Source organism: Echiichthys vipera (genome assembly GCF_963691815.1).
Source record: "Echiichthys vipera genome assembly, chromosome: 19".
NCBI lineage: Eukaryota > Metazoa > Chordata > Actinopteri > Perciformes > Trachinidae > Echiichthys > Echiichthys vipera.
Genome location: NC_139844.1, coordinates 16,628,148 through 16,652,382, shown reverse-complemented (window position 1 = coordinate 16,652,382; position 24,235 = coordinate 16,628,148). Strand labels below are relative to the sequence as shown.

The 24,235-nt window shown below is 40.4% G+C and overlaps 2 protein-coding genes across 2 annotated transcripts in view; one reads left to right on the top strand and one right to left on the bottom strand.

Moving 5' to 3' along the window:
- mettl24 (methyltransferase like 24) overlaps positions 1–6,480 on the bottom strand; it is a 33,681-nt gene extending 27,201 nt beyond the window's left edge. Inside the window, exon 1 of the mRNA XM_083934376.1 lies at positions 5,686–6,480. Within this exon, the coding sequence (XP_083790502.1) occupies positions 5,686–6,009 (324 nt within the window). The 5' untranslated portion in view covers positions 6,010–6,480. The remainder of the gene's footprint in view (positions 1–5,685) is intronic.
- A 6,721-nt stretch (positions 6,481–13,201) lies between these two features.
- slc22a16 (solute carrier family 22 member 16) lies at positions 13,202–23,790 on the top strand. The gene is made up of 8 exons (XM_083933688.1): positions 13,202–13,309; positions 14,155–14,631; positions 16,115–16,232; positions 18,092–18,650; positions 19,492–19,619; positions 21,149–21,258; positions 21,695–21,794; positions 21,989–23,790. The coding sequence occupies exons 1-8, from the start codon at positions 13,266–13,268 to the stop codon at positions 22,157–22,159; spliced, it is 1,707 nt and encodes a 568-aa protein (XP_083789814.1). The 5' UTR covers positions 13,202–13,265; the 3' UTR covers positions 22,160–23,790.
- Positions 23,791–24,235: the final 445 nt, after the last annotated feature.

The window sequence follows — 24,235 nt, the reverse complement described above, 5'->3', positions numbered from 1 at the left end:
GAAAGGGCTAGGTAGCAGTTTAACATGAATAATTCATTTCTACACTCATCTGGAGATGTTTGCATTTGGTTTCTTTATATGGTAGGTGATGGGAGGAGTGACTTAAGAATAATTCACTAGGTTATAACTTCGGAAAACTGAGGGATATGAAAGACCTGCAGTGTGGGACCAGGGAGTAGAAACAACAGTGAAAATCAATATTCTCTTTTTAACAGGAAGCAGTTGGACTTAAAGGAACATGATGTCTGAAATGTGAGAAAAGCCTGTCTCAATTGTTGATCTAAGCACCATTTTTTTCTTGCCAGAACTGTGTTTTTACTGGCGAGGTAAATCGCAACTTTGAAGTTGTTTGACTAAATTCGGAGTAATGTGACACTTGTTGCAGTTCACTGCTGGGTCAAGTTGGTTTCTGTTGTTGCTTTATTCGGCCAACTACACTGACACTAAGTACAGCCCATGTTTTGCTGAATAACCTGATGTAATGAAGGGATTTTGGCTTCATAAGATTGCTTAATATGATTGGATCATTTCTAAATTGGATATTTATATATCTCAGTGTTACATTATTATACTTGAATGACCTGAGATGGGAAGCAGGAAGTTGCATAACATTTAAACAACACCAGAATTCTCGAGCAACTCAGTCCCGTCACATACAGTATAACCTATTTATATAGCCCAGTCACCCAAACCCTTAAGAAACACACCAGACCCTTTAGAAGGAAAAAATAATTGGGAGCTCAAGAAAAGCACTAGAGGAGAGACAGAAGTGAAGTGTTGTCCAATGTGGACTGACAGTATATGATTGTTAATAGAGATCTAATTGGCAATGCTGATTACAAAGATGGAACTCAAATACTGCAGTTTTTATGGGAATGTTAGGACTACAAAACCTAAGTATACAGAGAGGGACGGGGCAGAACTGTGGTCTATTTTTAGTAGTGTATTTTTTGTCTTACTCACAACATGGTTGTAGGGACGACAATGTCAACCTGTTGGTAGGTCACTCTCAACAACCGTTAAATGGCCTGCTATTAAAATTAGTTTTAAACATTTATGTCCCCCTCAGAATAAGTTATAATAACGTTGGTGATCCCATGACTTTTGATCTAGCATCATCAATTTAAAAGAAATAGAAAACAAGACATTGTAGTTTAAGAAGCCAATGGTTTGAAGGTATTTCACTTAACATCAACAGCTAGCTTAGCATTAGCTCTGGTGACTGCATAAACTCACCTTCCTCACCCTCCAACTGTGAACTAAAGTGAATGAGTGAATTTTAGCAAGCCGACTAAGAAGTATAAATAAATTAGACAACTTTGGCGTGTTTCTCATCTTCTGGTGGTGCAGAACTGTGTTCCGCTGACTCAATTCCCTGCATCAAGCTAGCACGCAGAGACCAAACTGAAATATCTCCATCAAACTACCAGTAAGACGGCAAATAAGCCAAACTAATGATCAAATATCAAATTTTAGCATGCTAACAGACTAAACTGGCATGTAAGTATTGCCTACTACCTCACAATATGATATGTATCATTGCAATGATATATTGCTGTATCGATATTTTGTCCAAAGGGTTAGGGTAAGCTCCTTCTGGCGCCAAAATATTGGTTATTGCCCTCAGAAGCTAAATCACGGTTAGACCAATAAACGATGGGTTCTGGGATTGTGTATAGTAGGCTATAGATTAATATTACAGCTGCTTAACATCAGCATGTTAGAATTGTTAGTAGTCTGTCTATGCAGCCTCACACAGCTACACAGCTACAGCATATCTTATCCAAGGAAACATCAGCACTTCCCCTCCCACCATGGCAGTAGGTGAGTGTTGGAGGCATAGTCCCATTAGCATTTGACGTCATCCGCTAACTTTTTGAGCTGCCGGCAGCTTCTTGTCTTTTCCAGAGCTTTTAGTAGTTTTCAGCTGGAGAGATAGATATGCGTTGGGGTGCGTCACTGTGACTTAGGGGCAGTAGTCTGTTTATCACTGTGTAAAAGTCAGGAGGCTGAGTCATCAGTGCATGCTGTTTCTGCTCTTCTCTATCTTTCTCTCCCTTCATCCTTGCTGCTGTTGTTTGGATCAACACATTTCATGTCTGTCTATAATTTACCAACTCATCCCGTCTCGACTTTTCTCAGCAGGGAAAAAAGTCTGCAAGAGGTAAATGATTAAGGATGTGAGAGTATTTATGTGGGTGCCTGACGGGTAAGAGATTAGATTGCCTTTAGATTGGTTATTACTATAACATACCCTTAGGTCTCTCTCTCTCTCTCTCTCTCTCGCTCTCTCTCACACACACACATACACACACACACACACACACACACACACACACACGCATGCCCTTACAGCATACTGCATTACTGAGGGGGAAAGAATTTGTCAGTCTGTCCTGTCTAAATGTTTCTTAAATGCCTTTCTTAATGATTTTTCTCTTGAATTATCTCAGACAAAAGCCTCAAAGAAAAAAAATGAACTTTCTGAACTTTCAGCATTTTCAAACTGCAGCCGAGATTGTGTTTGTGAAGCAGCATTACCTTGTCATTGTTGGTATGCTGTAAAAATGTCAACCAAGTATTGTGAAAGACAAAATGTTATTTACTGATGAAATTCCACTGGCACTAGAACTATTTGGGTCTGAATCAGGACTGACACCAATAAAACTCCTTACATATATATAATGCCATAAACATGTGAAAAACCTAATCAACATTTCTTAGAGTACAGAGTGTTACCAACCACAATGCAAGTCATGAAGTTAGTATTTACCCCAATCAACCACTCTGATGGGTTGTATTGTAATGATTCACAATAATTTGATTATTATTATTATTATTATTATTATTATTATTGATTGTAGGTTTTACAGCAATATACACTTTGATAGATTGATGAAAAACAGTTAGTGTATGGTTCATGGCCTGCTTCTTTCTATAAACAGTATTGTAAAACATAAACAAATACATGGAATGTGAACATTTACAATTTCCGGATAACTGAACATCTACTGATGAAGATCATGGGATATGAAAGCTCCAGAACAACTACTCGTGAACCTTTAAGGTAAGATTGCTTTGTCAGCTGTTGTTTCAACAAGGTCACGCATAAAGTTTGAAGCTAGGTAATACTTTTATAATTCATTTATTATTATGTTGGGGTGGTTTATATAGTATTGTGGTTTTATTTGGAGCCACTCTTTGTTATTTTGGCCTTGGCTCTCCCTGAAATTCAACGTTAGCTTCCATATTTGGCAATAAAATATTGAGAATTTCAACAAATAGACTCTTCTTCATCTAGTTTTCTATCACTCCCCTTGATAAACTTGGGATTAAGTGTTATACTATTGTGATAAATACATGGGAATCCTACATTTTAGGGAATCTTCTATACTTTTAACTGATGATCTAATCAAAGGTGATTCATCAGTAATTGTCTATGAATACAGATGTGGTCACATTTTTGCCTTTACCTTTTGAAGACCATCTTTACATCTCACAACTGACACAAATTTAAAACACTTTGAGATGAATGAAACAAGATTTGACTCCTGGCGGTGCTGCGTGGTGGCAACATTTGCACATCTATTCACCTAGTGGTTATGACTGTTGCTAAACATTCCTTTAGTTTAATTCTTTTATACAGCATCTCATAAAAACTAGATAATAGTAAGGTGCAGCTTACCATTTCTGTTTATACTCTGCAGCAACATAAAACTTAGATCTTTTCACAATGTGTTGACAACAGAAACAGTTGCACAGTAGTTAACATGCCAAACACCATGGCAGGGTAATGGCAACACAAAATAACACTGAATGTTTTGAATTATTTGATCTCTTTTCGCTTCAGTTGATGCTATCCCTTTTAAATGGCATGCCAAACACCTCGACTGGGAGAAGGCATCCAGACTCTCATTCAGTAATCTCACTGTATACCAACTCAGGCTATTCTGAACAAATACATTGATATAATCCAGAAATTATGAATGTTGAGTGTTTTTATCGTAATGAACACATGGTTTTTTGTAAAGGTAATTTACCCTTGTGTTTGTGGAAAGCATCTGCCTGTGCATGCTACTGGCTACAGGACTATTTTTTCACCTTGCCCACTGACAACTGACAGCTTCTTTCAGAACGTTCTTTTGAATCCCTCTACTTCTATTCATCAGGGCCACTGGAAATGTCCTCATCTTCTTCCTCGCAGAGAAACAGTCCCGCTTTCCAGCCCATTATTTCCTCTGCTATGCATCAATGTGTGCCGAGAGGAGAGAGCGGGCTGAGAGCTAGTGAGAGAGAGAGAGGCGAGACTGAAGTTCTTACACTGAGACAGACAGGAAAGATGAAAAAGCATGAGGGAGGATGAGAGCGCAGAGAACAGGGGCGAGGTAACATGACAGCTAAAGAGCAACAGTGATCTTCGAAATGAGAGCCTACAGCAAGAAAAAGCGAGAAGAGGTGTAATTAGAAAGAAAGAGAGAGAGAGAGAGTTAAATGACTGCAGCATGGAACAGAGATTTCATCAGGGCCCCTTCAGGGTATCTTATGTGACAAATGTGTTAAGAAACAGGGAGAGTGAGCATATGGTGGTATGTAATATGGATGGTGCACAAGTGCCCATCTCTTGTTGTGGCAAAAACCCCTGCAGTTATTTTAAAACAGTATTTAAAACTCAACACTGTTGCTCCTCAATCTCCCGATGGTTTTAAGCCATTAACGATTTATGGATGAAAACTAACAATTATTTGTAGCCCCAAAATAACCAATCAATTCTTTAGAGAGGAAGAAATAGGGGACTGAAAGACAGAAGAAAGATCAATCAAGTGTGTGTGTGTGTGTGTGTGTGTGTGTGTGTGTGTGTGTGTGTGTGTGTGTGTGTGTGTGTGTGTGTGTGTGTGTGTGTGTGTGTGTGTGCGTGCGTGCGTGCGTGCGTGCGTGCGTGCGTGCGTGCGTGCGTGCGTGCGTGCGTGCGTGCGTGCGTGCGTGCGTGCGTGCGTGTGTGTGTGTGTGTGTGTTGGTGGTGGAAGGGTTGAGGGAAAATGGCAGTGAAAGGAAACAATAGGGATGGATGGGTGGAGAGATCAAATGGCAAAATAGAGGTTAGAGCAAATAGCTGAGATGCATCAAAAGCAAAAAAGAAGAGGCATGAAGAGACACAGAAACATGGAAGTGTGGGTTTTGTTAAGCTGGTTATCACGCCCTTCACAGGTCGGGGGGTCAAGCCCCTGGAGTGTGTGTATGTGTGTCGTGTATGTGGATAGCTTGCTCAGTAGACATCTGAATGGGTCTTTGTTTGACTCTGTTTAGATTTGACACCTGAAACAAAATAATATTTTGGTTTGATTTGTAATTTGGGTTAAATTTACACCCGTTTAAATTGTATACATTCATCGAAAAAAAATAAATGCAAGCAGCTTTTTATTGCCAGAAACCTTGGTTAGAAACTCTTTTTGAACTTAAAAGCATTGAAGAGGCACTCATTGAACATGCATTGATTCAGCTGCCTGTTCTTCCTTCATCACCCTCTTGGGATTACTGAGCTTTAAGCCAGCGACTCACAGAGATGGAGTGAAAGCTCCTTAATGAGCCACTCCGTCTCCTACTACACAGATTCCGGGTCAGATAACCTGACAAGAATCTTAATCGCTGCAATAAAGAACTCAGAAGTTGATGGGTTATTTAACATACCTTTCTGTGTGGGCGTAGAGGTGGGCAGCATGGTTGTGAGGGGTCCTCTCTGTCTTTGTCCCTCTTTCTAACTTGGCTGTCCTTCTTTAGTGTTCGGACGTACGAGATTCTCCTTTTAATGCTTCTGTCCTGCTCCTCTGCCTCTGGTTTAGGTCTGCTTTGTTGGCCCCAGTTCTGATTAGACTGGGTGGGACGTCCCGCGGGTGCAGGTGCTCCTCGCCAACCTGTCTCCAGGTAAACATGAATGCACACACACACAGCTGTGAGCAAAACACCCAAACGCAGCAGCAATCCCCGGGTGAGTCTCTCTGGGCCCATGTCCATCCACTATTTTATCCTTTCTGTCCCTGTGGCTCGCCAGTCCATCTCCTGAACTAGAGGTTTTGATTTCCCTTTGCTGTTGCTATCCCATTCTTCCTCTCCTTTTTGTCAAGGAGTTGCTCTTCTCTTCTCTTCTCTTCTCTTCTCTTCTCTTCTCTTCTCTTCTCTTCTCTTCTCTTCTCTTCTCTTCTCTTCTCTTCTCTTCTCTTCTCTTCTCTTCTCTTCTCTTCTCTTCCAACCTCTCCTACCCTTCAGGTCCAAAGTCCACCATTAGACCAAGAGCAGTAAGTTAATGAAGAACAAACTGCAAGAACAACCTCTGCTCACGAACCATCCCACATGTATGAGCCTGCATCTTATCCTGAATGATTTTGTGCATGCTAGTGTGTGTCCTGAGGTTCTGCATACAGATTTAAAAGTACAACGTGTGCCGCCCTCTTTGAAAACTTTGGGAACTCCTTCCTCACACTCTCAAGTCGCCCTTTTCCAAAAACACACGCCCCTTTAATTTGCTTTCTTTTTCTTTCTGTCAGGCTCATATCACACACACACACACACACACACACACACACACACACACACACACACACACACACACACACACACACACACACACACACACACACACACACACACACACACACACACACACACACACACACACACACACACGTCTATTGCTCCGCCCCCTCTCCCGCCCCACAGACTCTCGGGTTACTGTGTAACTCTAGATCTGGGCAGGGCAAGTTACAGCTCTCACCAATCAGGCTCTGCAGCTCAGCCTGCATTTGCGTGTGTTTTTTTTTTTTGCTGCAAAATGTATGAAAATGGAATATGAAAAATATTATGGTGAAAATTTGATGTGCCTCACTGCTTAAAGATTTGCATTGTTGTTTTCTTCCCACTAACATTTATTGACAACTGCTGGTAGCAGTTGTTATTTACCATACAAAAGAAATTGCACTACTTAATCATTTTACCATGTAAAATTTTACTTTTATGTTTTATTTTCTTGGGCAATAATTCTCCAAAAAGTCTGTGGTTAATTATACACAGATTAATAATCAGAGCTCCTTCTTAAGTATTTTATTGATAGTTTAGACTGAAAGAGGACACATCATTTATCAGGCCTGCCAAAGCGGATTATTTTTGGAAGGCGAAAGGCGGCGTGCAAAACGGTTTTGAATGAAATTAGGATTTGCCTGGCTTCACAGATCATCCTGACATGGCTAAATTTCAGAAAATAAAAGCTGGATAATTATATATAAAGACTGCCTTCTTTCTGCTGTTCAGAATCAACAACAGTCTTGTGTGTTTGGATACTAACTCATAACTAGCTCTCTACTGCCCTCATTGTATAAAAAAATACATCTCCTGCCTCTCTAACAATAAGTACATGCTGGTATCTTCTGCTCAGTCTCACGATTTGTTTCCGAGGACAATAAACACACATTTTTGAAAGAGACAGTAACAGGGTGAAATTCTAAAGGATATCTTATGGACATAAACATATACCTATACATATTGGCTTTGCTTTGTGTGTATGCATACGAATACTATGGTGGTAAATTACAACAGTAATGAGGCTAAAAACCCAATAATACTGGTGCTTCTGGTCTAAATGGATTCACTGTAGCAACCTCCCAGGTAGTTAGTTGTGCAATAATCCATACATCAGTCACAAGTTATCAACATTTATTTGCTACATATTTTTATCCATCCATCTATTTATTTGACACGTTGCAGAGTTTGTGGAGTTTTCCTTGTACAGTAACAGTCCCTTCAGAAAGTGTAGGAATTAATTTGCCATCCACACAGAATCAATCAAGTCTATCTATCTCTCTCAGTTCTGGTAAGTCAAAAAAGGAATGAAATAAATTCCAGACAATCTCTACTGCCATCCAGTGGTTAGTCATGACTTTATCACCTCCATGTGGAATGTTTATTCATTCATTCATCTTCAACCGTTTACCGATCCCAGCTGACATCGGGCGTGAGGAGGGGTACACCCTGGACAGGACGCCAGTCTATCACAGGGCACATAGAGACAAACAGAGACAGACAACCATCCACACTCACATTCACACCTACTGGCAATTTAGAGTCATCAATTAACCTAACACGTGCATGTCTTTGGACAGTGGGAGGAAGCCGGAGAACCCAGAGAAAACCCATGCAGTCACGGGGAGAACATGCAAACTCCACACAGAAAGGCCCCAGGAACCGTCTTGCTGTGAGGCGACAGTGCTAACCACCACATCACCGTGCCACCCCATGTGGAATGTATTACAACAAAACATGAGTGTGTGAATGCCTGAAGTGATGTAGGTCAAATGGCAATTGAACTGGTAACGGTACTAAAAGCAATAAACTGGTTGAAGATTCATCCTAAAATAGTAACATTAAGCAGTGCAATGATACATTCAGGTTCAGTGGGATTTGCTGTGTGTGTGTGTGTGTGTGTGTGTGTGTGTGTGTGTGTGTGTGTGTGTGTGTGTGTGTGTGTGTGTGTGTGTGTGTGTGTGTGTGTGTGTGTGTGTGTGTGTGTGTGTGTGTGTGTGTGTGTCTGTGCACAGTGTGTGCCGGAAGGTCAGTATGAATCATTGTTTCTGTTGTGTTCCTACACGCATAGAAATACAGATTTTAGCCTGAAAAATTAGCAGATGTCAGACATATGTATCCTAGACAATGAGAAACTGTTTTTGTTGTGGCTGTTTCAGATTTAACCCAGGAGATTTTCTCTCTCTGTAGACGTAATTACACATATTGCAGTGATTTAACAAGATTTGGCCAAAATCTGCTGCCACGTGAAATGTATTTGTGTTTGGCCACCTTTTTTTCTCTGCTCTCCTCTCCTCCCCTCTCCTGCATACTCTTCTCTCCAGAGAGCAAAGATCTCTAATCTAATCCATTGGCTCAGCACAAAGATCTTACACAGGTCAGGCAGAGGCCCACTGTTTAGTCAGTACATTGACCAAATACCTTTAAGGACTCTGTCCTACTTAGAAGTTAGATACTATTTGAATTTAATGACGAAAAATATTGGCAGAAAAGCCTTTATCATCACACAGAATGTGTCTAAAACACAATATATCAGTAGCAGATTAGATATACTTGTTTTTGAGTAGTATTATTAGCCATGGATAGACTCCTACATACTGTAAAACTGTGTTAGAGGCTAAGGACAAAAAGTAAACCAAGCCTACTGGGAATAAGGAGTGGAGGGCAGAGCGACAAGCCAATGAAACGACAACGAAAGAAGTTTAAATCCAGCATTGGCTCACACAATGAGTGTTATTAAATGCTATAAAAAGATGCAAGGTGAAGTTTACAGATTAGCAAATTCCTCCTCACAGTGCAGGTGGGATTTACTTGACACTATCTACAGCAGGGCCTCTGATATATGCTGTGGTTTATACAGGTTTCACAACACATCAAGGGAAACTAGATTAAACTGGACTGAAATAGGTTAGTCTCCCCAGTGACATAAAGTTCTCTTTTTCCTGGCTGTAGAACACACCGAGACATGGACAAATTGCTCAGTGGGAAGCAGCCAGTTGTGACAGGAGCAAGTGAACGTTACAGTGTTTGCTTTCAGCCGAGGCCCAAACACACACACACACACACACACACACACACACACACACACACACACACACACACACACACACACACACACACACACACACACACACACACACACACACACACACACACACACACACACACACACACACACACACACACACAGATAGTTCACAAATTCTGATGACAAAGGTATGCATAGATAGGCCATATCGTTGTAGTCTGATCAGAAACAAGAAAAACACAACACTTTAATAACACTAAGTCACAGATTGAGGCAGTAACTGTAGACTTAATAAGAGTAGTACTGTATCTGAGGCTGTAGAACAAATCTTCTTTCTTACACCTTCAATAAACAATAGTGCAAAACATGTGCAAAATGTTTTACGGGCGACCTCTCAATACCGTAAAAAACAAGTGAGGAGGTGGACTTCGGGTGACGAATAGTGTAAGGACAGAGACTGAGGTTAAAGGCTGCAGGGAGTTGTGTCAAAACACAGCTCTTCATAAAATGGATCAAACTCCAAGGGGCCACAAAACCCACTGTCAACAGCACGCACTGGATTTACTTTTCCTAAATAGCTGTTTTTCCTGATCTAGCTCATACACTGTTATAAAGAATAGCTTATGATATAAAAGATAGAAAAGAAAATACAACTTGGGTCTCTAACACCATTGCCTAGCATGACATGTGGATTCTTGCGCTGTCAGATTCATGGCAACAACAGCTGTTTGTGCCATAAAAAAAATCTTTTAGAATCTCCACTTCCTGTGAAACCCAACCTTTTGCCATAGAAAAGAAAATGGAGCTCATAAAAGACTGAAAATCTAACCACATTCTCATTGATATTGCGTTACAGTATTTGTTTATGCTTACGGTAATGTTACACCTGAAACACTGAATTTCGTGAAGGAGACCCTTTGTTTATTTCGAGCATCTACACTGTCTGCATGAATTACACCTATATACCTTTTGATTATTTCCCGTCAGACGAGGTGGAGCAGATGGCGCGTCTGCGCGACTGCAAAAGCAAACACTCTCATAGTTTGTAATCCTGCTGAATCCAGCCGAGGCGAGGCACAGTAAGTCAATACAGCCACTACTGCACAGGTCAATCATTAATATAAGGCTTCAAAAACACTTCCTGACGTGGTCTTTTGTGTGTGTGTGTGTGAGTGAGTAAGCTGGGATGACAAATGTGGTAAAGGACAGTGGCACTGAACTGCATCTTTATAACTAAACACAAATGTATGCACACTTTCATGGATTAGATATGCACACAAATCCAGAGGCCAGGTTTGTACTGTACATTCAGGCTAAACCTGTGTAGCATAAATGGTCCGGAAAGGTCTGATTCACACTTGAAGACTAAGTAGTGCAGTAACAAGCACTGCTCATCAAGCCGCACACAGACACACACACACATACATACATGCGAAAATACACAACTCAGGCCAGTGTTTAACGTGTGTATCAAGTTTCTTGATTAGTTGATTAACAAAGCATTATTGTAATCATTCAATAGTGATAAATGCCAAATATTTCATGATTCCATCTTCTATAATTTCAGAAATTACTGCTTTCCCTTGTCTTAATTAGCAAACTGAATATTTTGAGGGTTTGGATTTTTAATTTGACAAAAACAAAGCTGTTAATAGATGTAACTTCGGCCTCCAGGGAATTTTACTAGGAATCTCTTACTATTTCCTAATATTTCACAGACCAAACGTTTAATCGTTCTATCAAGAAAATAATGGGCATAATTGTCAGGGGCATTTATAGGAGGTGGCCTATGGGGGAATCTGATTGGCCACCCCAGTAGAGAACCGCAGAACCATCGGCGATCAATCTCGGCAGAGGTTAGTGTCTGTAAGAGGCTGTACCAGGTTCTGGTTTAAAGGTGAATTAATTAAAGTGAATATGTTGATATCATGAAACTAGATGATCTAACAATCCATTGGTACCAACAATGTCATAGCTTGTTGTGAAGTGGGTTAAATAACGCTCCAAAGTAAGGCTAAATTCTGACGGGGTAAAAACTGCCATGGTCCCTTTCAAAGGGGTCCCTTGACCTCAAGATGTCTAAATGAAAAAGTTTTATGGGTACCCATTAGTCTCCCCTTTGACATGCCCATGTTATGCAAATTCCATGAAGTTTTGCCTCATGCAGAACTAATGTTACTTGAAATCTATTCTAAAATGGTTCAACATTGTTGTTGAAATACATTGATTTTCATGAATAATGAATGCTTTTAAACCGCAACTAGAAAAAAGGAAACAAACAAAGCAAAGATCATACTCTAATCTCTGTACCGCACCATATGATCTACTCATTTTTGTGCCACCTCAAAATGAGAACTGGCCTCAGCCTGGCCGCCCCAGTGAAAATTGTCTGGCTGTGACACTGAGAAGTATGTATATCAAAATGAGTCTAATTATGTTACATTTTTTTTAAGATGCACAGCATTGTCAACCAGAAGCTATTCCATGCATCTAAATTAAATCTGCAGTATAATTCATCTTCATTCATTCATTCTTCAACTCTCAGTGTCAGAGTTTTTAAAGCAAATATGTGACTCTCCTTGTGCAGAAGAAGGGTATCATGCAACCTCCTGTTCCCACCAGTCAACAATAAAAATAGTCATAGATGCAGTTTTGGTTCAGAGTGAGTGAAAGAAAGGGACAGAGGGGACAACAGTAAGGATGCAGCATATTGTTAGCTTAAGGATCAACGGCGACCTTGTGATGATTCCGTTCTCAGCAGCTCATTACCTTTACGCTTAAGTTGTAAACGCCAGGCATGTTTACGACAGCTGCTTGTTTCATCAGCTTTTGAGATGACTGATCCTGACAGGGCTCACACCTCAGAAGAAATTTCGCTCCATGATGTCAGAAGCCCAGTGTTGCCCTTTGGCATAAACAGCTAAGCTTCTAAACTGATACAATACTAGAGCTGGTCAGCCCGTGATTACTAAAAATAAACTCTAAAGTGTCTTCATATGTGCTGTGTTTTAAATATTAATAACCTGGCTTTCACTGAGAAAAACACCTCCATGATTGCTCCTTTGTCTGAGAATGGGTGATGTAATCAAGGGGTCCATTTGTCATCAATCAATCAATTTTATTTTTTCACATACAATCATATAAGATGCAGTTCCAGTGAAAAGTAATCCTGCCAGGTCCTTAAAATTATACATTCAAAAGGGTTTAGATATAATAAGAATGACTCAATAGAAGGACCACAAATTCGCTTGAAAGAATACAATTAACATAACTTACAAACACAACTTTAGAATTCATTAATTCTATTTATAGACAGAAGTCAAAATGAATGCACTCTGAAGTTTTCGAGGAACAGTATATCTGTCATTGGGAAACATCATCTGCAGCCGGAGAGGAGGCCCCAGTACCCCCCCCCCCCCCCCCCACACGGTTGAAAGTGGACCCCTTGAGTGTGTGTGTGTGTGTGTGTGTGTGTGTGTATGTATGTGTGTGTGTGTGTGTGTGTGTGTGTGTGTGTGTGTGTGTTTGTGTTTGCGTGTGTGTGTGCATTGGCGCCCCTCCTACACTATTCCGCTCCGTGAAAGCCACACTTTATTTGACGTTGAAGCGCTCAGGATCCGCTGCCCGCCGACGCACCGGGAGCCTCGACGCACAAACTCACCGTCAGAAAATGACCGTAGAGAGGATATTCGACGAGCTCGGACATTTTAAAAGGTATCAAAACCTGCTCAGTTGGCATCGGCACATTTCTATTATGGTGAATTAATCTGGGGGTGCTTTTTATGGCATCACCAACAGCTTATATCTTTGGAATACTAACTCAACTTCTCAATGTGGTTATTTTTATTCCATGTTAAAAATGCGTTTTTGAAAACAAACACCAGGTCAGAGCCTAAACTCCAAAATAAAAATCTATTTTTTCACCTCAGAGGAAGTTGTGTGTCCTCTTTGTAGATTTTTGAAAAATAACTAAAGTAATCATTGGAATTGTTATTAGAATCATCTCTCTTCTGAAGTCATGTGATTTTGTATAAATGTCTTACATTTCAAGTGCTCTCAAATGTTAAAAATGAAAAACCAGAATGTAACTGTTTAGCAGATTGTCCGATTTCCACCTTTTGTAGTAATAAAAACTTTTTGTTAATTAGGCTTTCTGGCAAAGAACATGTTGAATGAGTATGTTTTTTGTGCAGTTTGATCGTTTTTGTTACTTTTCCCCCCACCCAACGTTTGTCTCCAAAAAAAAACCAATTTACATTCAACACATGTTAATGTCAAGGGTGAGATCATTTCACTTCAACACAGTCCAAATTGCTATTAAATCCAATGTGGTGTGTGTTGTGGACTTGTGATGTGGAGCTTTATAAAACAGTATCACAAATATATATGTATATATATATTTTTTACGAATAATGAATTAACGAAGAATTAATGAATGATGAGTTGTTCAGGAGGCCTTTTTGCAGTTATCTGTTAAATGGTAGACCTAAAGGATTGATGCCAAGTCATTCATCATCTCCTCTGTCAGCATATTTTTTATGCGTTTTCTTTCTCTGTAGATTTCAGGCATGTCTGTATTTTGCAGCAGTCTTCCAGTCCATAGCCTGTGGGATCCACTACCTGGCCTCTGTCTTCTTAGTGCAGACGCCAAACTTTGTGTGCAGTGTGCCCGGGAACATCACCGATGTGCTATATGGTAACCTGACCGGCTCTAGCCTGGAAGAAATCCTGCCCATCTTTAAGTCGGGGACTGGGCCCTTGGTGGTGAGGACTGCAGAAGGGGAGCAGTGGGAGCTCAGCCGGTGCCGCTGCGCCCTGCGCATCAACCCAGGTTACTTTACCTACAACTTTGACGGCAACAAAACAGTGAAATCCTGCAATGAGAACTTTGTTTACGACATCAGTGAAGTTCAGCAAAGCATAGTGACAGACTGGGACTTGGTGTGTGAGAAAGAGTGGCTGGCCAAGCTATGCCAGCCCACCTTCATGATGGGGGTGCTGATCGGAGCGCTCATATTTGGGGACATTGCCGACAGGTAAGCAGGGGGCAGCAGGGTGGAGTAAGAGGTAGTGGGTACTTTCTTGGGAAATGAAAATTTCGCACAGGATAGAGATAAATGATGTCATGCAAAACATATGAAGCTGAGTTTCACCATATAAGGAAGTTCTTTTCATGTGTGCATGGACACAAAAGCACAGCTCTCATGCTCAGTGTTGATATGTGAGCACAGGACTGAGTTGCCTGCTGAGCATGGAGGGATGACGAGAGTGACAGTCAGGCAGGAAAAGTGGATGGTTGGTGAGGATGATGCATGGGATTAAGGGATGTTGGACAAGAAAGAAGAAGAGATGAGAGCAGCGGGGAAATTATTATTACAGTTTGGACAGATCAGCGGACACGGCCAAACAGTTCTGACCAAAGTGACAGGACTTACTTTGGTCTGATAAAGTCACTTGCTCTGATGCCTGCCAACCGTCTTATGAAGTAAGGATTAAGTGCTGATACCAGTGGTTATCGGCCTGCCTTTTGTCATGCTCCAGGACAACAAAGCCCACCCCCACGATGTCCCAAGGTCACACATACAACTATTTGTTCACAGCAAAATAGCTCTCCTCTCCAAAAACAATATTAAACCCAAATATAGGCTAAAGGGGTAGCCCCACTATCAAACTCCAACCATATTAGAGACACGCTATCACGCTTCCCTCGTTGTTTTTCTGAGCACCTAACCATTTTTTAAGTTTACTGGAGGGAGGGAAAGGGCTGGCTGGATTTTAAACTTTTGATTTTGCGGTAACTTGACAGATCAAACATTTTTTGCATTGTCGGGAGGGCTTAGTAAAATTTGTTTTTGACCACTATGTCAAGGGATAATTAGGAAGATAAAAAAATAAAACGATTATGTGACTTACAAATTCAGTATAACAACAAATTATTCCAACAGATTCTTTGAAGGTTAGAGGGCTCCTTTTGTTTAATTGCCTTTATGGGCTAAGCATTGTGAAAGTATTGGTCCCCATGGGTCACTGTGAGGTCAGGTTTTTCTCATTAAAGTTACATTGAGCAGGCAAAGAGGTGCTTGATCATCTCTTCCACCTTCAAGGCAAAGCCATCCCATGTTTATGTTTTACTCTAAACACAGTGCTGGAGAATATCAAAGCAAATCTGTAAGGTATGAAGTGAAGGCTTCATCACCCAATGCTGCAAAGCATAGTTTACTACAAAGTGGGTCAACCTTGGTGCTTAGAGAAATTACATATTTTTTGTGTCTGCAACTTCATTCAAATATGTTATATATGCCATGCAATGTTACATGATAATATTAGTCTATTAATACATTGCATTACAGCATTATAGCAACTGAAAGTCTGAGCACAAGTCTGACAATTAAATGATCCTTTATTGAATGCATTGCTTACCTGCTAACTCGTGTTAACTCAGTTACTTTATCTATGTCAATATCTATCTTTTCCCCTCTATCTCTTCCTCTACCTGCATTGGGTGTCTCTCTCCTCCAGAGTTGGTCGTGTGAAGATCCTGATGTTCACCAGCTTGTGTCAGTTTGGTTTCGGGGTGGCTGTAGCGTTCTCTGGAAACTACTATCTCTTTATGATCCTCCGCTTCCTCCTCGCTATGGTGAGTTCAGTGTGTGTGTATGTACTGTATGTGTGCTTGTGTACTGTATTTGGTTGTGTAGCCTTGTGCGTCTGTGTTCTTGCATGCCATGCTTGGTGCAGTTTGGGGAAATGAAAAATCAGTGAATGTATAATGATGTAAGAGCATACCAAAAGAAAGTAGGTGAGCAACTCTGATATCAAATTCCAGAGACCTCTAACAATTTTCAAAACACAGTGAGTCATTTAAAAAAAAGTCTCTAACACTATTAATACTTGCATCCAAAGCCAGTATGGGTTAAGTGAGGTGATCCTCCTCTCTGCTCGTAAACAAGTGTGCTTCTTCAGGTTCATCATGTGTCCAGTTTCTAGACTTTTTTCTACAAAACTTGTAATTTATGTTCTATATGGATACCACCCAAATAAGCTTTGGAAAATGATTTACTTATGACTTATTTTCTCATAAAACAAGGTAATGCAAGATATCTGCAGACCCTAATTGCTTACATTTTTTCACAATCAAGACAAATTGTAAAAGTATGATGTGTTTTTCTGCATGTCAGGCATACATTTGTTTGGGTATTTGTGTGTGTGTGTGTGTGTGTGTGTGTGTGTGTTTGTGTGTGTGTGTGTGTGTGTGTGTGTGTGTGTGTGTGTGTATGTGTGTGTGTATGTGTGTGTGTGTGTGTGTGTCTGTGTGTCTGTGTGTCTGTGTGTCTGTGTTTATGAATGTGTAAATTCACATTTACGTCTGAGATGACAAACTTTTAGGTAAATGTCTGAAATGTAAACATCAGACTTCTTCCAAAGTAAATCAGATCCTATGCTGTTAAGGGTCAGTTGGTGCAATAGTCAAAGAAACTGAAAGCCCCATAACTTTCATGTTAAAAGTTGGCAATTATAAAGAACTTACGGGATAAACAGTTCTAGAGCAAGTGTCCTTAATCTATCTTTTTGTGTTTAGTTTGTGCACATCGGTGTTTTTGTGTACAGGGTAATACATAAAACGTGCATAAAACAACATGTTTACTGAGCAAAGGAAGGGAGTCAATACGGTTAGGGTTGTTCTGCATGGCTGTAAAGTTGAGCTGAAAGAGCACTCAGAGTTTGTCCACTGTTTCACCCCTCTCCGTCTTCTACCATCCCCCCAGCCAGTCTTCCACAGCTACAGCTGTTGTTTTTCACATGGAGTGGACACTAACACAGGGCAGACCAAGCAGGGACTTAACACCTGATTATTGCCACATACATTACACTGATATATTTTTAAGGATATCCAACAAAGAAAACAACATTAAACGTGTTTATTTGTAAATTGCAGGCATTTCAACATGTAACTAACTTATAAATCTTTCTGTGATTTGTTTAGGGGTACTTTATATGCATGTGAATAGAAATGAGCTGATCTAGTGAACAGCATGAACATCTGAGGCTTATCACTTTAGCGCAAGACTGTGTAACCTTTGGAAAACAAAAGGATAGATTGTTTCTATCACAAATGAAGACTTCATAAGTTAATTCGTAAGTGATAATCCACCCTTGCTCAGTTCAGTACACTTTAGGGGTCATGCTGCCACAGTCTGATTTGGTGTTGTATGACCAGCAGTTTATGAAGGCTAATGTTAGCAAACATTAGGTAGCTGTGTAACTGTCGGCTGACTTTATGATTTTTTTTCTGTTTGTGCTACTCTTACATTTAACATTAAGCTTTATCATACTGACAAAAGGCTCATGCAATGCGGTTTGCAAGCATGTATATTATTCCATCATTCATTCCTCCTCCATCTCTTTTGTTTCCTTATTTTATCTTCCATTCCTCCTTTCCCCGTTCTCTGTTTATCTGTGCCCCTCCAACCTCCAACCCATCTTCCCATTTGGCAGGTGTCCAGTGGCTACCTCGTGGTGGTGTTTGTCTATGTCACAGAGTTCACTGGCATCAAGGTACGCACATGGACCTCCATGCACGTGCACGCTGCCTTTGCTGTAGGCATCATGGTGGTGGCTCTGACTGGTTACCTGGTGCGTGTCTGGTGGATCTACCAGATAATCCTTTCCACATGCACCTCGCCCTACCTGCTCTTCTGCTGGAAGTTCCCCGAGACTCCCTTTTACTTGGTGGCCAAGGGACGTTACAAGGAAGCTCAGGCCCTGCTTGACTCAATAGCCCGCTTCAATGGCCTTGAGTGTCGGCTGAAGGTGCAGGATCTCCTGGAGCCAGATGAGACAGAGAATGGCATAGCTCTGCTGGAAGAGGCAGAGGAGCGGCCACCTCAGTCCGAAAAGAAGCTGTCCATCCTGGATCTGTTCGGCAGCTGGAGGATGGCGGGCCGTACGTGCACAGTGTGGTCAATTTGGTTCATTGGCAGCCTGGGCTATTACGTCTTCTCTTTGGGTTCAGTCAACCTTGGAGGAAACCAGTACATTAACCTCTTCCTTGCTGGTAAGTGATTGGCTGATGAGTGTGAATGTGCATGAAACAAGGAGGGAAATAGTGTTACTGCAAAACTATACAATAACATCCTGCTCAGGTCATCCAATCGTAGATATACTATTTGTGTTTATAGATGGATTGTTGACAGCTAACTGCTGTACTACTTTACAATATGTGAGTTTAAATGCAGAGTGTTTTGTGTCTGTGTTTTTGTGTATTTTTATTTATGTTGGTGTGTGTGCAGTGAGTAATGTTGAACAGGAGACTTACTATTTAAAACTGTATGGAGAATCTCAGCTTTAAGAATGAACTCTGTTTGCAATATTTGAGCTGGACATTATAAAATAACATGTTCATCTTTGGCTTTGTTTACTGCTGTTTTTGATAATGTAGCTAGTCAAATTAGCAAATGAGCAATTGAAATAACAGCTCTCCATCTTAATAATTTCTTTGTGTTTTCTTTTCACCTGCTAAAGAAAATCTGATTCTAATGAAAGAGAAAAAAAATTAAAACAAATCAAGAAACGATTTACTGGGTTTCCTCAGGCAAATATTATTTCTCCATGTGGTATTAGTTATGTCTAGGAATGCCATTTTATCAATTCAGCATGGAATTTACTTTGTCTTTTTTCTTCTTTTTCCTAAACAGAAAACAATGATTTGATGTGCATCCTTTAATGTGCAGTAGGAACATTTATAATCCCCTCTTATGTCATTTATACAGTGGAGCACATTTGGGAGACTCAGCTTCACCAACATTGCAGATGCCAGCTATTTAAGTCTCCTAGATAGAATGTCTCGACATCAGTGTGATATCTGACTGACACCTGCTGTGATTGGTTGTTTTCAGGTGCAGTGGAGCTCCCCTCTTATCTTGTTGGCTGTTTTGCAATGGACCGAATTGGTAGAAAGAAAACTTGTGCTCCAGCACTGCTCCTGGCCGGGGTCGCTTGTATTCTCATCATTGTGGTACCTGCTGTACGTACTGAATGTGTGTGTGTGTGTGTGTGTGTGTGTGTGTGTGTGTGTGTGTGTGTGTGTGTGTGTGTGTGTGTGTGTGTGTGTGTGTGTGTGTGTGTGTGTGTGTGTGTGTGTGTGTGCGTGCGTGCGTGCGTGCGTGCGTGCGTGCATGCGTGCGTGCGTGCGTGTGTGTGTGTATGTCTGAATTGACAAGTAAATTGTGTTACAATCTGTCTAGACCTCTTTGAGTTTACTGTCCTGACATTACCCCCGGCCACCGGACCAGGCTTAACCTAGATATACGACACAGGTAGTTTCCAGTATATGCACTCCGAGCTCTGGCCCAAATTACTACTTCGTATGAATGGGTTGGCAAACAGCTGCTACGTGATGTCCTAGTAAACATGACTGTTGACATTGAAAGCAATTCGGACCAGAGCAGTCAACAAGCATTAGCTGAAAAATAGCAGCATGGAGACAGAGAACAGAGAGTGGTCTATCTAGCTATCTTTTCAGCAGACTTAACTCAACTCAACTAGTTCAAAGGTCTCTACCCAGGCAAGATCTTTCTATAGATCTTTGCACAATCCGATTTGTCCTGGGCCTGAGTTTCTATCACTACTTGTGATAGTGTTTCTTTTCACAAGTTTCTGAAGACTTCTTATATAATCCTTGCAGTCATGCTCTCTAAGGAGGTGCTGTTAATAGCTGCTTTTGAATGCTGTGTATGTCTCCGTAGCTGTTCTGTAGTAGTGAGGGAGTTACAGTAATAGCTCTCTCAAGCCTAACATTTATATTTAAGTCAGTGACTTCACTTACCTCTATCTGTATTTTGTTCAAACAGAACCACTAAAGGTTTTTCTAAGCACTACATACTGTTAACAACCAAGCTTTTTAGCAAATCAGGCATCTGCAAAAGATAAAAATAAAACTCTTCAACCACCACTGACCACTTGTAATACAATTAGATTACCAATGTTGAGGCTCATAGAGGACAGAGGGCTGTTTCATGCAAGCAGCCCTGTGTGTGTCATGTTGCATACGTCGGTTATCACCACTGATGTTAGAAAAATGAATTAATAAACGTGTTTATTTCCAACACTAGTATAGTCAAAAACAAAAACGGTTAGATTCAGGCAAACAGCTTTCAGTGAATGGAAAGAATCACCTCATACACCCTCCTTCTTCTCTCTGTGTATTTTTAGCGTTGTAAGTCCAGGTGTTGTTGTTGTTGTTGTTGCTGAGTTATAGTTCTGTGTTAAGTTTATGTTGTGTTTGTAAGAGAAACGCTGGAGCTTTCATGTGATGAAATTAAGTTTGTTCTCTTCTTTAGAGCTTGACTATTAGGGGAGTCAGTGGTCTAATGAAAAGGTCAAAGGTCAAGTCTTTTATTTTTGTGTATGATGACCTCAGCTGTAATATTATCTAGATGATCAAGGTTCCTACTGTACATTTACCCTTCAGAACAAAATTATGTGTAAAAGAGCACGTTCCTGTTTACTTTACTATGAAGCATGGAATAATCATGGGACGTCTTCTTTCCACAGGACATAGAGGTACTGGCCATCGTTCTCAGTATGACAGGGAAGTTTGCCATCGCCATTGCCTTTGGACTCATCTACCTGTATACCTGTGAGCTTTACCCAACCATCATCAGGTAAAAGCAAACAAAATTTAAGACATACAGCTCATCCAAACATAGAATATTGGGACTAGAATCATTTGTATTTGTCTTTTTAGAGGGTTTTTTGTAGAAGAAAATGCATCAATTTATCAGGAATAATAGCCCCTTTTGTCCTTCTAAAACACATTGTCTACTGCTGTTAGAGTACAAACAGTGTTTTGCAATGTAAGGACATAAATAATCAAGAAAGGAAGAGAGACAATTTTACTTTTTAGAGACAATTCAAGAAACATTATACATGGACAGTCATCCCAGTGTTTTCTGCACAGCTGCAGATACGATACAGTTTAAGTAATGTTGCTTTTCAGTAATTGGTTCCTGTTTATATTGGTAGTGGTAGGCCTTGAGTCTGTACCATGACGTAACTGAGTCTGTGTTCTCTAAAGTTGTTGACTTGGTGTCCCTCCAGGTCTCTGGCAGTGGGTAGTGGCAGTATGATGTGCCGTGTTGGCAGTGTGGTGGCTCCCTTCTGTGTGTACCTGGCTGATGTCTGGCAATACCTACCTCAGGTACAGTATAAATGTTATCTTTTGGCTGGTTCTCTCAGGACAACAGATGATATTGAATGGCTAATTACCTCATCCACTCTGTCAGCTTTGCACCCTGTTCCCTCTCGTCATAGTTTATCTACAAGGATATCCAGGCAATAAATCTCATTTTAACAAATTTATGTTTTCCTTCATTCATCACGACACTTGTGTAGCTCATCGTGGGTATCCTGGCGTTCATTATCGGAGTGCTGACATTGTTGTTGCCTGAGACCCTGGGCAGGCCTCTAACAACCACTTTAGAAGAGGCTGAAGCTCTGGGAAACAAGCCCAGCAAGAAGAACTCAGACAGGTTGGAGATGAATCGACATGAAGCCAAGGACTGAGTTGCACACTACTGGAAAACCAGAGGGACTGATGCACAGAGAAGCTTTGGAGGAATAAAATTGAAGGAAAAAACAACTGCCAAAAAAACAGATGGTAACATCATTGATTTAGTGGATTGTTGCAAAGAAATGATAGAGGATAACATTTATCAGAACTTGTTGATATGATGTGTTTGTTGACAAGTGACCAACAGTTCAGTACTTTAAGGGTCCTGAGACATTACACAAAACCTACAGTAATGTAACAGTCAGTCACAGATACGGTGCAATCACAGCAGTCCGTTAATTTATGGTCAAGAAAATCATGTGTGCGAGTGTGTGTGTTTGTGCGCGTGCGTGTGTGTGTGTGTGTGTTTATGTATGCATGTGTTTCCAAGACCAAGGAAACATGAAGCATGTAAAATGATAATTTCAGTTTATGACTAACTTTGTCATTTGGCCCATTATTTCTATTAGTTATGATAACTCTGCTCATCAAAGTAATTGCTGAGATTTGGGAGTACTGTGACATAGCAAGAAACACCAGCAGTGAGGTCAGACAAGTTGTAAACAAGCTAACAGTTTATCCAAAGAATCTGAGACACTTTAGTGCATTTGAAGGTAAAACCCAAAGGTAGTGTTTTAGAAATCAGTATCAATACCTCTGTGAACAGGAAAACTGTACGCACACACCTACAGCTTGCGCAGTAGGTCTAAAGTTGAACAAGAAAAACTGATGGATGTTTACAATGGATAGTTTGGGTAATAATTGTACTGTGTGCCATTTTTGTTTTAGTTTTTTTTTAATATTATCTGTGAATAAAATGTCTATAGGACCGAAATGCGAAGATAAGTTGTAATAAACTGGGATGATACTAAATAAAGTGAGCATGAATATTTGAGTGATACAAAAGTCAACTCCTGCACTGCGATTTGGTTTCCTCTCTGAAACAGTAATGCTAGGCGTAAGACATGGCTGTGTCTGTTTTTCTGGAACGTATAGTATTAAAGCATCCAGATTAAATGCTAATCTGAACAGTGCATGACATCTCATTTTCATGATCCAAACAACATAATGCTTTATTCAAATAAAGAAGTGCCTTATTTTTCATTTTAAAATCACCTTTTTATGTGTTTATGTTCAACTCTTTGTTTCAAATCTTAGGGCATCGAGTGAGTGTGTGTGTGTGTGTGTGTTTGTGTGTGTGTAAGTACATGTGTCTGTTAGTAAGTACAATAGTTGGTGTCCTAGTTTTCTACCTGTTTATTCTGTTAATGCAATATAGGTGCTGGACATACTGAAGTAAATGTATATATAGTAATATCACATTACAATATGTTCAAGAGTCAAGATGTGATCTCCACATGTTTGGACCAAAGACGGGAACGAACCACAACAGTGTGGCGACATATTCACCTGTTTTGCAATATTGTAATATGCTTCTAGAATGTTTTTGTTGCCTATCACACCAGTGTGACGCTTTAATCTGAAGGAAAACAATAAATCATGACTATCTACTTATATCCTAAAAGTGACGGCATTTGTGCAGGGTCAGTTTTCAACTCTGTACACATTTACAATCATCAGTTCAGATGTTTTTGTATGACTAGTTTCTTTGTTTTATTTCATTATGGACAAATAAATAAAATGGCAAACAATGAGGTTGTTGGTCTCTTCTTTACTACACTATACATGTTGTTTTATATATACCCCTATCTGCTATATCAATACTCCTCTCTCTGTCAAGTGTTTAACCTGCTGCTGGAAAAGTAGGGAATCTATTTTTGTCATTCGAGGAATATGGAAGAGGGCTGGGAACAGCCCACTGACACACACAGCTTTCTATTTGCTAGTGCAGAGGAGGGCCCCCGCTGCCCCCACCCTGCACCACCCAGCAAATGTACAAACCTTCTGTGTTCAACTTTGGAGTAAAACTGCAGATGCAGAGCCAGTGTGTGTATTTGTTTCAACGGAAAAGCTAAAGTTCTGCACTTTACTTGAATCTTAACATCCAGGCTGCTAATGTGAACCTTCAGTTCTGTCATGATACTTATGTCCCAAATAGTGTGTGGTTAATATTGGAAAACATTATAAAA